This window comes from Arvicanthis niloticus, chromosome 9 (assembly GCF_011762505.2).
Source record: "Arvicanthis niloticus isolate mArvNil1 chromosome 9, mArvNil1.pat.X, whole genome shotgun sequence".
Classification (NCBI taxonomy): Eukaryota; Metazoa; Chordata; class Mammalia; order Rodentia; family Muridae; genus Arvicanthis; species Arvicanthis niloticus.
In genome coordinates this window covers 53,113,722-53,128,950 of record NC_047666.1, presented here as the reverse complement: position 1 = coordinate 53,128,950, position 15,229 = coordinate 53,113,722, and the positions used below count along the sequence as shown (strand labels likewise).

The window sequence follows — 15,229 nt, the reverse complement described above, 5'->3', positions numbered from 1 at the left end:
TCCTGTCCTCTGTCTGTAAAATCTACCCTACTTGGCTCATAGGCACAGTGACCCTGTTTTATAGACGCTAGAATGAAACAATAAAGCTGATTAAGAACTTTAAAACAACCTCATGTCATTTTGTTCTCTAAGGACAGTAATTAATGCATCGGGAACCTGTCCAGTTTCTTTCCCAGCCACAGACTGCTCCAGGGCCTTCAAGCAAAAGAAGTCAGGTGGTAAGAAATGAGCAGAGGAGCCGGGAGGAAGCCAAGTTTTGGAAACTGCAAAGTGATATGTATTCCATTTTTTCTCATGAAGAGTCCCAGCGTTTACTGACACTTTAGTGCTCTGAGAACTCCATGACAAAGTCACCCATTTTTCTCTATTTATCCCAGAATTTCCAGTTTTCATTTGACATTGAAATGTTTTCCAAATTCTCAGTAATATTCAGGTAGACCCATCTTGGGACAGACTACAGATCTGACAGATCATAGACCTCCATATCTGCAGATGGACTTCGTACGTAGCAATTACTTTTTTCTCTTTGGACCAGATGTTTTACAATCTCATTTTCTCCCAAACTTTAGGCTAGTTTTAGGGACACAGAGTAGCCAGTTGTTTCTTGCTTGAAGATCTGGGACAGCAGAGAATAACAAGAACCATACAGCCATAGGGTTGGCTACACATCGGGAGTCATCAGCACTCCCTGTATGTTAACCAGTTTTTTCTCAAGACAACCCAATATATGTCATGTATATGTGTGAAAATAGAAGGCCAGAGTCACTTGCCAAGTCATGAGTCAAACATGTAGAGAAGTTTTCAATTTTACTCTTTTCCTTCCAAAGTTTAAATGATTTCAGCCCATGAAATAAACCACCATATAACAACAATAACAACAAACAGTGAAAGTAATGCACAGATTTTTATTCCACGTTTAACAGAAAAGCCACACGTATCCAGTATGAGTCTCACAGAAGGACAAAATGGCTGAACTTCCTGCTGGAGTTCATAGAGGGAAAGACGTGTAGCTTTTAGGCTGTGAAAGGCCAGAGAGAGCAAGGGTTATCTTTTTGTTATCTTTTAGCTCAGTGTTCAAAGATTAAATCCAGGTCCTCACGTAAATAAGCAACAGCCCATGGGTTGTATTAACACATATAATGTCTCCCAGATAACAGTCCATCCCTGTCTGGGCTACAAGTGTCAAACCCTTTCTCCCCCATCCCCCACTCCCTCCAGCTGTTTATGCAAGCAAAACACCACACATACAAAAATTTTTTTTAAGGATATACATTTAAGGGCTGGAGAGCTGGCTTAACGGTTAAGAGCACATGTTACTCTTCCAGTGGACCCAAGTTCAGATCCCAATACCCACATGAGGCAGCTCACAACTGCCTGTAACTTGAGTTTCTAGGGATCCGATGTCCTCTTCTGTCCTCTAGGGGTACTCACAGACACATTCACATATATATACATGAACACACACACACATGTTTTTTTTTAAATTATAGTATATACCTCTATTTAAAAAGAAAAGAAAGGACAGATCAAGCCCCCTCTCTGCTTTTTGTCAGCAAATGGCTAAATAAGTGGTTCAATTGAAAACACACACACACACACACACACACACACACACACACCAGGTCTCAGGGGACATCCAGAACATGGGGCCCTTAGGTTCCAATCCCAGCATCACAGAAAAAAATAAAAGAATAATAAAAGCAGAATTTTTTCACCAATCATTTTTCCTGTTCTTTGAAAACACGGATGAAAGGCCAACGCTTACAAGCTACAGGCATTATACAGAGCTCTGACACCCAGCCCGAGTAAATCTTCTCTGTAAATCCTAGCCTGGCAACACCCTTGTTAAGGAATACAGAGACACCTGCTAGATAAGCCAGATAGTGAGGCCCAGCATTCACGGAAATCAAGTGGCATTTATCTTTGGAAATGGCTCTCAAACATTTTTATTTCGTTGGCATGAGCTTTCCATCAGAACCTCAGAGCTATTAGATCGAACACGAGGGCTTTTTAATAGCTCCTAACGCAGTGAGGCACGGTAATTTAAAAGAGCGGATGAGCTGAGGGGAGCAGGGGGATTCTGCTGAGGAATGCAAATGTGTTCTCTGCTGTTAGCTTCTGCCTCTTCCTGGGCAGAGGAAAAAAAAAAAAAAAAAAAAAAAGACACAGGAGTGGGATGGAACTTTCCAGCTGGTGGTTTTGTGTTAGCAGGAGGGAGTGTGTTATGAAAATGGAAATTACTGATAATTAGATGTAAATGCCTGCAAGGGAGAGAAATGGTGACGGATTAAAGGCTTTTTATTTCTACCAGGGGCTGTGAGAACCCATGTGTCTTTTCCAAGGGAATTTAGCAGTGTGCTGACTGACACTTATACCCAGCAATTCCACCTCTAGGCAGCAAGCTTTTTAGAAATTATTTATTATTGTGTGTATGGGTGCTATGCATAGCGGGTTGTACACACTACAACCCTGTGAAGGTCAGAGGGCAACTTTTGTGGAGTCGTTCTCTCCTCCAGCCTCCCATCCGTGTCCCCGGATTTGAACTCAGGTTGTTTGGCTTTCATAGCAAGCACCTTTACCTGCCGAGTCATCCTGACAGCCCTGGGAATCGATTTTATAACAACACAGTGCTTGGCACCTACAAAAGGAAATACCTGGAGGACAGGAGAGCTGGTCCAGGAAGTAAGAGCACTTGTCGGGGAGACTTATGACCTAGGTCCGAGTCCTGGAATCCACATGGGGGAAAAAAAGAGAGAATGGATTCCTCCAAATTGTCCTCCTCGGACATGTCACAGCATGGTTGTGCTCACAGGAAGACACAGAAATGTAAAAATGTGTTTAAAGGGACAGCCAAAAAGACACTCACTGTCTTGTGTGTGAAAACTAGAAACAGGGCTACGGGGTTGGCTCGGTGTTATTACAGCTTTGGCTAGTGTTTGTCATACGGCCAGGATTGCAAAAAGGAAAGAAGAGAAATAATCTATGTCCATCAGTATGGACTATCCATATTTTAGAATAAATCTCTACTAGCAATTGGAATGAAATACATCTATATCCTCTGACGAGCAAGCCCTTGCTATGTGCAGCGGTGAAAAAAGCAAATTGGAAAATAATATCCATTTTCACTTTAAAATGTTTTAAACATTAATATATTCATAAGACTATCTGGAAGAATATGTACTGAAGATTACCAGTGGATTCCTCACGGGATGAGATCCATAGCTTGTAATGTTTACATTTTTGTGAGCGTGCATTGCTCTTGCCAGCAAAGGGGTAGGAGGAATGTTGAGTCATTTTCACAAGGGGAGCAAGAAGATAAGAAACGGCTGGTAACAAGGTTTGTTCCGTCTCCATGTGGAAGGGTTCTGTGTACTCCACGGTGGACGCACCTCACATCCAAGCAGTCTGGGCAAGAGAGAGGGTTCATTAGAATGAATCAAAATGCTGTTGCCAACGCAGGCAGCCTGAAGCCCCAAATTTTTCCCTCCACCTTTTTCCTTGGGTCTCGCAACTCCCTCTCCATGTTGCTGTCCTGAAATTCCACTCATACTTCCCACCCCACTGATGTCTCATTCTCGCCCAACACCACCCAGGCCATTCAAAACCAGGCTTTGTGGACCACACTTCATCCTCTGCCGCCCCTCTGCTCCCCCAGAGCTGATTCATTGGAAAGATATTATATTCTTAGTACTGCCTGCCTGCTTCCTGACAGCACTTTTTGTTGTTGTTTCTTTAACTGTTTGTCTGCTGCAGACCCTGGGTTCCTGCGTGGCTGAAAGCTATAACCCATTCAACACAAAATTCTCCGCAGCACCAGCCTCAGTGTGGTGTGGAGAGCGTGAATCCAAGTAACCATCCTTCCAATGGAACGAGTCAGAGCTAGTCCTGCATCCACCTGCTGGACCAGCCCCCCCCTCCTTTTTTTTTAGTTCATGGTGACACTGTTGCAAGAGCTCGATCTTTACTTTCCTTGCCTCTTCTCACTGGTTATTTGACCCCACTGGGTCCCTGCTCAAAACCCTTCAAAGATGGACTAGAGTTAGAGCGACCTTGGTGTGTGGCTAGCCATGAAATTGAACCACATGATCATGTGAGCTCAGGAGGGCTGTTCTCTCTTGATCGTCACCTGTAAGATACAGGTGATATTACTACTTATCCTCTCTCTCTCTCTCTCTCTCTCTCTCTCTCTCTCTCTCTCTCTCTCTGTGTGTGTGTGTGTGTGTGTGTGTGTACATGCTCATGCATGCAGAAGTACCACAGCACACACTTGAAGGTCAGAGGACAACCTCCAGTGTAGGTTTGAGACAGGGTCTCTTGGTGTCCTCCAGTGTGTACCACAGGCTAGACAACCCTCAAGCTATTCTCCCATTTCTGCCTCCCATTTCACCATAGGAGTTTGGGGATTATAGACTTGGGCCCTGTGCCTGGCTTTACATGGTTTGATGATCCGAGCTGAGGTCTTCAGGCTTGCACAGGTTAAGCACTTTTCTAGCGGGACCCTCCCCCTGGCCCCTTAGTAGGAAGTTGGTTGTTGTTTTAAGATTTAAAAACAAATTTTATTTTATATGTATGTGCGATCACCTGCATGTATATATGTCTGTCATGTGCATGTCTGGTGCCGTTGGAGCTCAGAAGAGGGTATCAGATCTTCTGGAGCTGGAGTTACAGATGGTTGTGGGCCACCCTGTGGGTGCTGGGAACTTATCATTGAGCCACAGCTCCAGCCCATGGTATGTTGTCATTTGTTGTGTTGGGATGGAACCCAGGGCTTTATGTGTGCTACACTATTTCCCTAGCACTGAGCCACACCACCTAGCCCTAAGCACTGAGCCACACCACCTAGCCCTAAGCACTGAGCCACACCACCCAGCCCTAAGCACTGAGCCACACCACCCAGCCCTAGCAGTTTATTGTTGTTTTTGTTTTAGAACAGGACCTTTCAGAGTATCTCAGTCCAACCTCAAACTTGCCAAGGCTTGCCTAGAACTCACCTGTCTCCTGCCTTAGCTGGGACTGCAGGTGTTGGTGCTGATCTTTGAGAAGCAGTGCAGTTAGAGAATAAAGCACAGCTTCAAAGAGTCTAGGAGCTCAGCCATCTCCTGAAGGCTCCTGCCATCTTGAGCAAGTTTCTCTCACTGTATAAAGAACTCTGTGATATCTTCTACCTCAGGATCCCATTTTCTCCAGAAAAAGCATGGGCCATCCCTGAAGAGGCAAGGAGCCTTCTCTGATCCTAAAATTGAACACAGATGTGAGGGAATCCTTATACAATATGTTTCCTTTTACAGTGCATTTTATTTATTATCAGACTTAAGAGAGACTTTTAATGTGAAGAAACCACACCCAGTTTCTAGCAATCACAATTCCCTGGGCGGGCATGTTTTACATTTTTTTTTCTAAATTTTCAAATTCTCCAACAACTTAGTGCTAGAGGTAATAGCTGCACAATGCTGTGAATGAGGTAGTTCATGCCTTCGTCCTAGCCCTTGGGAGGAACAAGCAGGTGGATGACTGTGAGTTTGAGGCCATCCTGGTCTACATAGCAAATTCCAGGGCTGTTTCACAGTGAAACCCTGTCTGGAAAAAAAATCTTATGCTTCAAGGCCAGCCTGGTTTACAAAGAGAGTTCCCGGACAGCCAGGGAATTAAATGGTTTAGTAACCATTTTGTGGTTTGAGTGCTAGCTACAAAAGATTTGCAAGGCTCTATAGCAGGTTAACAGTCTCAGAATGGACATGCAGTGTGTTCCTCCGCCGGCTAGAGGGCGCCACGGAGCCTCGGCGTCCCCGCAGGTCGCCAGCTGCCGCTCTGAAGCACGCGTGCGTGGAGGGGCGGGCCGGGCGGAAGCGCGGTCCGCACGACCGAGAACTGCGAGCCCAGGGTCGGCTAAGCACTCCCTGTCCTACCGCCGGGCCTGCCCGCCCATGGCGCTGCAGGCGCTGTACAGCTCGGGCGTGGGCCTGCGTAGGATCCTGGCTCACTTCCCGGAGGACCTGAGTTTGGCCTTCGCCTACGGTTCCGCGGTGTATCGCCAGGCAGGACCCAGTGCATACCAGGAGGTGAGTCCGAGGCCCCCATTTCCCCTGCCTGGCACCTGTTCGCCCTCGCCGGTCTCCGTGTGCCTTCCATCCCTACGGAGCCCCGGACATGCCAAGAGACAGCTGGCAAAATGTTCATCCTAACAAAGTGCCCCTTGGTGTGAGCTGAATTTGGATTTTCCTGGTCAGGGTTGGCTGATGGCTGGCCTCAAACTCACAGTACTGGAATTAAAGGCTTGTGCTGCCACGCCAGGCAAATCTATATGTTTACATTTACTTAGTGGTTTTGTAACAAGCGCACATACACCTCTGCGCACACTTGAAGGTCACAGGAGGACTTGAAGGAGTTGTTTCCTTGCACCACGTGGGTCATGGTAGGTTGAACTCAGTTCATCTGGTTTGGCAGCAAGTGCCATTATATGCTGATCCATTACCAGCCTGAGCTGAAAGGATAAGTGAGGGATGAGTAGTCTGTCTCCATCAATCTAAGTCGGAAGCGATGAAGAAGAGGTGGTGGCATTGCAGAGTTGTGGTGGGAAGGGAAAAACAAAGTAGCGGGCCCTACTTAAGTGTTTTGACCCTTTGCCATTGGAGTTTTCCAGAGCTTTTTAGAAATACGCAGACTGATTTTGTCTACAGGGGTTGATTTCATTGGCTTAGGACTTTAGCAGTGTGTAAAACATCCCAGGTGACTAATTCGAAACCAACTTTGAAAATCCTATCTAAAGATAAAGAGAAAATACGGAATGATCCATGGGCTTCGAGAAGTTGATGGACTGGGTGTAGGGCCCAGGCAGGTAACACATTTATTCAACTCAACACATTGAACGGGAATCTAGTTGGGATTAAGCCTTACTACTCCAGAGTTGACTGAGAAACAGCAGTACAAGTCTCAATATGGTCTGCAGAGATCACTGTACAGATTACCATAGGGCATCCTGGGTCTAAATCCTGGTCAGATCTTTCTTCTAGTTAAAATTCACCTCCTGGTGTTGCTTGAATTTCTTCTGTACCCTACCTATTTTCTCTAACTTGGCTGCATATGGGAAAGTATGGATCATGGGTATATAAGAAATTGTGAGTTGCCCAGTTACTTCATATACATTATCGTAATTATAAATTTTTTACAATCATCCATCAGCCAGGCATTGTGGCACCCACTTGTAATCCCAGCCTTATGGAGACAGAAACGGGTGGATCCCTGGGGCTTCCTGGCTCCCAGCACACTTGGCAAGCTCCAGGTCAGTAAGAGATCCTGTCTCAGAAAAACAAAGTGGGTGGCACATGAGAGCTACAACCAGCACCCCCTGACCTGCAAACATAGACTCATACATCTGTACACACATGTAACCATGCCCTATCCATGTTACCTCCAAATCTCAAATAATATCACCAATGGTTTAAGATCTGCCTGGGAAACCATAGCATTCTTTAACCTCCTGAGAGCCACCTTGTGGGTCTTCAGCGAGGTTCTCTGAGCTGACCTAGGATTCTCTCCTAGAAAGGACCCTTCTTTTCTCTTCTTTTTCATTCTTTGCATTCATGCCAACAAGTCTGCTGTATTCTCCATGACGTCGGTGCCTGAGCTAATAATGCCATTTCATTTCTTCATCCGTGAGCTCTCCTCCCTCCATTCAGCTCCTCTGGGATGTCCTTTATTGTGGAGAATCACCCTGATCTCATTGAGTACTCCGTGAATCTGGTCTGTTACACCAGCATCAAGCCGGGTCATGGAGCAGGCCTGGCTGGCCAACCTGTAGGGAACAGTTTCCACTGACGTGACAACCTTTTTCTGTGCTTCCTAGGTTACTTCTCCATGCTACATCCCCCTCTTACATTCTTCAGAACTCATAAATGTCACATCCGAGAAAAATCCTTCCTCCTTATTCTCCTGATCTAATTTGTTCTGAGTGTAGTTGGTATGTTAAGCGTTCCTATGTAAAGTCACCTAGGGCATACTTTGTCTCTCTTTAGTGGTGGGCTTTTGAGCTCTCTGCCCTGAAACCTATCAACTTTTTTTTTCCTTAATATTTTTTAAACTATGTTTTCACTACATATGGGTATGAGTATTTACCTGTGTGAGTGTGAGTGTATGTGGACCACATGCATGCCTAACACCCACAGAAGTCAGAAGAAGGCATTCGTGAGCTACCATGTGGGTGCTGGGAATCCAACCTAGGTCCTCTGCAAGAGCAGCCAGTGCTCTTAACCACTGAGCCACGTCTCTCTCCTTGAGTCTCCTTGGGCTCTGCAGCCTTGGGCAAAGCACTTTCCCCAGCCCTTCATTTCCTTTCCTATACAACTGGAATAGTATACTTGCCTGGTGGGATCATTTTGGAGATTTGTATGTCAAGCGATCAGACAAGGACTGACACATAACACATGGTAAGTGACTGTGTGATGTCATTATCTGTATGGATGAAAGGCAAGTTTGTGTTGCTCTGTGGGACCTGCTTAAGTTTCTAATAACAGACAGCCCTAGGTCTTCTGACCGTGAAGTGTAATACTGTAGCACTTTGGAACTTTGAGTTAGTTCTTGGGTGTTTTTGTTAAGTGGTAGTGCTGAACCCTTTGTTCCTTCACTTCCCAGAATCCCATGTTAGACTTAGTGTTCACAGTAGACGACCCTATTGCCTGGCACGCAATGAACCTGAAGAAGAATTGGAGCCACTACTCCCTCCTCAAACTCCTGGGGCCCAGGATCATCTCATCTGTCCAGAATAATTACGGTGCCGGAGTCTACTTCAACCCCCTGATCATGTGTGATGGCAAGGTAAGGGCCTTCAGGCCTTAACTGGGTGGTTCTAACTTGGATGGTTGTAGAATCCCAGTGAAATATTATACCCACATTCTCAGGAAACAGCCTCACCTCATCCAGCTTCCTTAAACCCAGGCATAGACAGGACTGGAGTCTTCATCTGTCATTGACTGTACCTGGTATCTAAGAGCATGGCTGGCTGTGATTTGACTTTATCTTTTGACCTTTGGTCGAGTAGGTTTTAATCCGTTGGTCACACTGCTTTACTGAGTCCTGGGTAGGGATGCACATCTTGAGGACTACTGTCTGAGGAGTACTGAGAAACTGTAGGACCACTGGGGACCAGGCTAGACAGTGATGATATCTAAGAGGAGGAACAGGTACTACCAGGAAGTGAAGACATGTCAGGTGACTGGGAGCATGTGATAGCACATGATGGAAGGGAAGCTCTTGGTGTCAGTAGGTAGGTAGGATTTGAGAGTTTTGTGTTAGAGGGCAGGTAAGATGTTTGGATCCCCTCAGAATAGATCGTCTTATGTCAGGAACCGTACCTGTTATACATAACACGTCAGGAACTGGCGGTATAGCTTAGCAACATTATACTTACCTAGGTCCTGGGTTTGATCTGCAGCATGGGAAAGCAGCCTAGTTTCTCAGAGGGCTGCTGGGAGGTGGGAGATGGGGTCAGGGGTGACCTGTGGGTTTGGCTGTGCCAGCACTAATGCCGATTGCTTAGGGCAGTCTAACCTTTACAGGTGTGTGAGTCTCCTGGGGATCGTGTTAAAGTGCAGGTCCAGATTCAGTTGGTCTGGGATGGAACCTGAGTTTCTGCATATTTGACAAGCCCCAGGTAATGACCCTACAATTGGTCAAAGGTTCAGGCTGTAAGGAGCAGAGACGTGATTATGAGCCTGTGCAGTGGTACGTCTATTATCTTAAGGTCACGCCCTAACTTTCCTTCTTTATTTTATTTTGTTGTTGTTTTGTTTTGTTTTGTTTTGAGACAGGGTTTCTCTGTGTAGTCCTGCCTGTCCTGGAACTCATTCTGTAGACCAGGCTGGCCTCGAACTCAGAGATCCTCCTGTCTCCGCCTCCTGAGTGCTGGGATTAAAAGCATGCACACCACACCCAGATCTGCATTAGCTCTGCCGGTCCTTTGTGCACCTGTCTCCTGCTCTATGCAGTAAAGGAAGCCTCAGTTCAGAGAGGGGAAGTGACTTCATAAGATCATGTGGCAAGTGACAGTTCCCTGAACTTCCAGGCCTGCAGTGTCCTGGGGCGTCTCTTAGCTGCCACTTGTCTGAATCAGCACAGTCTTATGCTTCCTTTTGTGTTGTGCAAAACACATAGTTTGGTTCTTTCTTCATAATTAATAATCTGCCAAGCCTGTCTTTGATAAGTAATTTCCAAACAACATTACAAGCGCAAGTAACCAAATGTTTGTGCGTGATTGTGTGCTACAGTGGCTGTACTTTCTAATTGAAACTCGTTAGCTACTTTTAAAATATTTATAGCCTGAGAAGACTGGTTAGATATTTGTTAACACAATTAGTAAGCTGGGAAATCCACATTGGAGTTTTATACAAATTATTGTGGAAATGGCCTTGTCTATAATTCCATGTGCTTAGCTGATGAGATTTTCATCTTTAGATGTTAATTTGTAATTGTCACCATTTGGAAGAGTCAGCAGCACTGAAAGCCACTGTCAGGAAAAGTCCAGTGAAACTTTTTTTTTTTTTTTTTAAGAATTACTTATTTTATGAATAATAGTACACTGTAGCTGTCTTCAGACACACCAGAAGAGTGCATCAGACCCCATTACAGATGGTTGTGAGCCACCATGTGGTTGCTAGGAATTGAACTCAGGACCTCTGGAAGAGTAGTAAGTGCTCTTAACTGCTGAGCCATCTCTCCAACCCCAGTGAAAACTTTTAATGAAAGAAGAATTTCTAGTATTTTGTAATGCAAAGAATTTCAGAAGTCCAGGATGCAATTTTGGGGTGTAGTTGTTAAGCCCTTAGGGTTGTCTGTTATTTGAGACACTTTGTCATCCAGGCTGACCCCACACTACTCCTGGGTTTAAGCATTCCAGTAGTCCACCAGGTTCTGGGATAGCAGGCCTGTGGGCATGCATTACTGTGTCCAGCTGCAGGGACTAGGGGGGCATGCATTACTGTGTCCAGCTGCAGGGACTAGGGACCATGCATTACTGTGTCCAGCTGCAGGGACTAAGGGGCATGCATTACTATGTCCAGCTGCAGGGACTAGGGACCATGCATTACTGTGTCCAGCTGCAGGGACTAGGGACCATGCATTACTGTGTCCAGCTGCAGGGACTAGGGGGCATGCATTACTGTGTCCAGCTGCAGGGACTAGGGGGCATGCATTACTGTGTCCAGCTGCAGGGACTAGGGGCCATGCATTACTGTGTCCAGCTGCAGGGACTAGGGGGCCATGCATTACTGTGTCCAGCTGCAGGGACTAGGGGGCCATGCATTACTGTGTTCAGCTATAGGACCTAGCTCCTACTCTGCTGGTGCAGTGTCACTGTGACTTGTCATTTACTGTCATTGGACCTCAATTTCTGTTTAAGATTTACTCTGTGTGTGCATTTGTGTGTGTGTGTGTGTGTGTGTGTGTGTGTGTGTGTGTGTGTGTTTCAGTCAGAGGACAACTGGTAGAATTTGTGTGTGTGTGTGTGTGTGTGTTTCAGTCAGAGGACAACTGGTAGAATTTGCTTATCTTTTTCCATCTTGTGGGTTCCAGGCTCGCACTCAAAAAGTCATCAGGATTGGCTGCAAGCAGCTTTATCTACTGAGTCCTTTCACTGGCCCCTGGCACTCAGTTTCTTATTTCTCAAATGAGGAACATTACCTAAATCATCACTTCTGAAACTGGAAGGATCTAGCATTGCGGACTGATACTAGATGGTGTCTAAGAGCCGTACTGTCTTTAACAATCATACATATTAAAATACTGGCCACCTCACTTCCTGTACCTTGGGAGCCAGGTCAGTCTTGGCACTAAATCTCTGGGCAGTTATGATAGAGATGTGTGGGTTTTGTTTGTTTGTTTGTTTGTTCTGTTTTCTTTGGTTTTCTTTTTGGAATGGGATTGTTGTTTTGTTTTTATTTTTCCAAGTTTCTATGTATAGCCTTGGCTGTCACTCTGGAATCCACTCTGTAGGCCAGGCTGGCCTCGAACTCAGAGATCCTTCTGCCTCTTCCTCCTGAGTACTGGGATTAAAGGCATGCACCACCAACACCCAGTAAGATGTGGGTTTTGAAGGGTAGGTATTTTAAGTTGCTTAGGAGATGAGCGTTCTACCTGGACAAGCCCTTAGCCATTCCCTCCCTTGTGCTTGTGGAAGCAGCAGCCTGAAGTTTGCTTTTCGTCATGCTCATGTCTTCTCTTGCAGCTTATCAAATACGGGGTTATCAGCACTGGCACTCTGATTGAGGACCTCCTGAACTGGAATAACCTATATATCGCCGGACGCCTCCAAAAGCCGGTGAGTCTGTGCCCTTCAGGTTGCCACAGTTAGCATAATCACTTGTCTCTGAACTTGACCTCATTTATCTTTATGAGCTCATAAATATGGAATTCCAGGAAATAAAAATATAGGTAGAATCCTCTTACCCTCCATGAAGTTCATCATCCCACAGTATAAAGAAATTACCCTGTGATGTTGTACCTAAGAGGAGATGACATACATAGCATATATACATACATCTTTATGCATGTAAGACACATAGTGGGCTTTGTCCAGGCTCCTGGCAGAGACTCCTAAATCCTTGGAATTCCTGGATGGAACAAAGGTACCACAGCTGTCACCACTGAGCCACACTGCCAAGCTGGTGACTCTAGATGAGCCTCTGCTTAGCGTCAGGTTAGGGCTGATTAGCAGAGGAACCAGCCATGTGATGAGAGGGCTCTCCTGCCCAACTCCAGGAAGGAGAAGGGTGCTGGAGACTGAGTAACTCAGAAGAGGCTGTGGATTAACCAGTCACAGATAACGGAACAGCTGTCTGGAGAGATGACTCCCTGGCTAAGAGCACTGGCTGCTCTTCTGGAGGACTCGCGTTCTGTTCCCAACACCCATATGGTCCCTCACAGACATCTGTAACTACATTCCCAGGCATCCGAAGCCATCCTCTGACCTCAAGTACCAGGAATGCAAATGGTGTGCATTACATATGCAGCTAAAACACTCATACACATTAACGTGGCCAGAACCGTGTCTGTGGAGCACATTTGCTTACACACGCGTGTGCATATCACACATGTTTGTGCTTAGGTAAAGAGATAGCAGTGCCTTCCCTGTGTTCTCCAGTCTCTACTTGACTAGATTGTATGTGCTGGGACGGGAACCCAGGGCCTGCTGCAAACTGGTTGACACTGTATGGCTGAGAGTCATCCCTATTCCAGGAGAAACAGTTTTGAATGTCCGAGAGCAGCAGGCGCACTGAAACTTTCACAGATATCCTCAAGAAATAATTTTAATTTTATGCTTCCTGATCATATCATTTTAAGGTCCTATAACTAGCAAAACCCGACGTTGAGGAAATTGCTACAAGTGAAAGTATTTTAGAAACCAAAAATACCCATTTTCTGTTCCAAGTTTTCTTCCTGATTCATTCCTGCTTTGTTTTTCCTTGAGACACAGTCCTATCATGTTCCCCAGAGTAGCTGAACCACAGGTGTGCACCACAGTGTGTGCACGGTCCCCAGACCGAGCAGCAGGTGCCCTGCCACTGGGTGATTGCTGGGATTTGATTTTGGAGGCTTTTTTCTTAAAGTCTGTCTGTCTGTTTTTGCAAACTCTGTGGTGTGTAAAGTGAGACGCCTCGGCTCAGTCTTCCGCCCCTTACTCAGTCACTGCTACCTTCATATGAACTTACACAGTTGGGTTTTATCTCTAAATCTCAATTAACCCCCCTGTACAGCAGAGGTAGTAATCCTGCCCTGCCTGGAAATGAGAAGCAGGGTCGTGTGCCCAAAAGGACTCACCTTTTAGAACCCGACACACCTAGTCTTCATGTAACTGCATGCCCCGCATGGCTCGCTGGCTAGGTCTCCCTCCCCTCGGGGTAGTCCATCTGTGGCTAAGCATTCCCAAGTGTTTGATTTAGAGAAACTCAGAAGCGCTCTTTCCCTCGCTGTTCTTGGCTGGCTGTTACTTTTACATAAGAGGAAAATGAACCAAAATGTATGTGTACAAATGTGTCTTTACTATACTTTTGCCAGGAATACTTTAAAACTTTTTCAAGAGTTATTTTTTATTTTATGTAAATGAGTGTTTTGCCTACATGCATATCTATGCACCACACGTGTGCAGTGCCCGTAGAGGCCAGAAGATGGTGTCTGCTCCCCTGGAGCTGGAGTTACAGACAGCTGGGAGATACCATGTGGGTACTGAAAGAGCAGCCAGTGCCCTCAACTGCTGAGCTGTCTCTCCAGCGCTTTAAAAGTAAGATTTTGGTTTTGTTTTTTAAAATTACCTTTTAGAAACCAAAAATGCTATGGAATCCCAGAGTAAACACAATGGCCTCTGAGTTGTTTGTTATACTGGGGATTAAACCTAGAGCTTCCTTTGTGCTCAGCATGTGTCCTGAGCTTCGGGGCCACAACTGTCCGTAACTGTACTTCCCAAGGGTCTGACATCTTCTGGTCTCTTTGGGCATTTTGCACATATGGTGTGTGTTCATAATGGATGTAAAATTTACTCATACACATTAAAAATGAATAAGTATCTTGAAGTAACTCATTGGCAATGATACTTGAGCACCTTCCCCATCTCGTTTCCTTGACTCCACTCCCGTGGGAACAGTCTGCCCACCTCGTCCCATTAGCATCCACAGTCAGACTTTTTACCTGTAGGTGGCAGCAAACACTTGTGACACTTGAACAAAGGTGGCATCTTCTACAAGAAAAATGACCAAGTGTCTTAAAAAGGAATTCTGAAATATGTGACCTCTTTGTCTTTATGTTTTAAAAGACATCGTATTAGATCATGTTGTCTAAAGCTTCCAGCCTGCCTGGGGCTTACAAATTGAAAGGAGATTTCTCACCCACTAGCAAGTGTTCAAAAGGAATGTGAAGAATTTGGAAAGATGGACATTTCTAGAAAGAATTGACTGTAAATTAAACTTCTATTATACTTTTACTTGGTATGGAGGTGCATGCCTTTAACTTAGTTCTCAGGAGGTGGCAGCAGGTGGCTCTTTGAGTTCCAGCACAGCCAGGACTACACAGTGAGACCCTGGATCAAAAAAAAGAAAAGAAAAGAAATTTTAAACAAAAATGTTATACTATACTTTCCTGTCAGCTTGCCTCTTGGTTGAAAATATACAAAGATACCTATTTTTATTTCCTGGACAGCTTTAAGTTATCTCTCTCTCTCTCTCTCTGTGTGTGTGTGTGTGTGTGTGTA

At 45.4% G+C, this 15,229-nt stretch overlaps 1 protein-coding gene across 5 annotated transcripts in view; it reads left to right on the top strand.

Annotated features, from left to right (window-relative positions):
• The first annotated feature begins 5,822 nt into the window (after nt 1–5,822).
• Nucleotides 5,823–15,229, top strand: part of Tamm41 (TAM41 mitochondrial translocator assembly and maintenance homolog) — a 30,344-nt gene continuing 20,937 nt past the window's right edge. The window contains exons 1-4 of one of the 5 annotated variants that reach the window (XM_076940295.1): nt 5,922–6,059; nt 7,180–7,279; nt 8,629–8,811; nt 12,215–12,307. In XM_076940295.1, coding sequence (XP_076796410.1) covers nt 8,635–8,811; nt 12,215–12,307 — 270 coding nt within the window. In that variant the 5' untranslated portion in view covers nt 5,922–6,059; nt 7,180–7,279; nt 8,629–8,634. Of the gene's footprint in view, nt 6,060–7,179; nt 7,280–8,628; nt 8,812–9,551; nt 9,647–11,562; nt 11,807–12,214; nt 12,308–15,229 lie in introns of those variants that run through there. The other 4 variants (XM_034511271.3, XR_013112564.1, XM_034511268.2 and 1 more) reach the window with 4 other exon arrangements.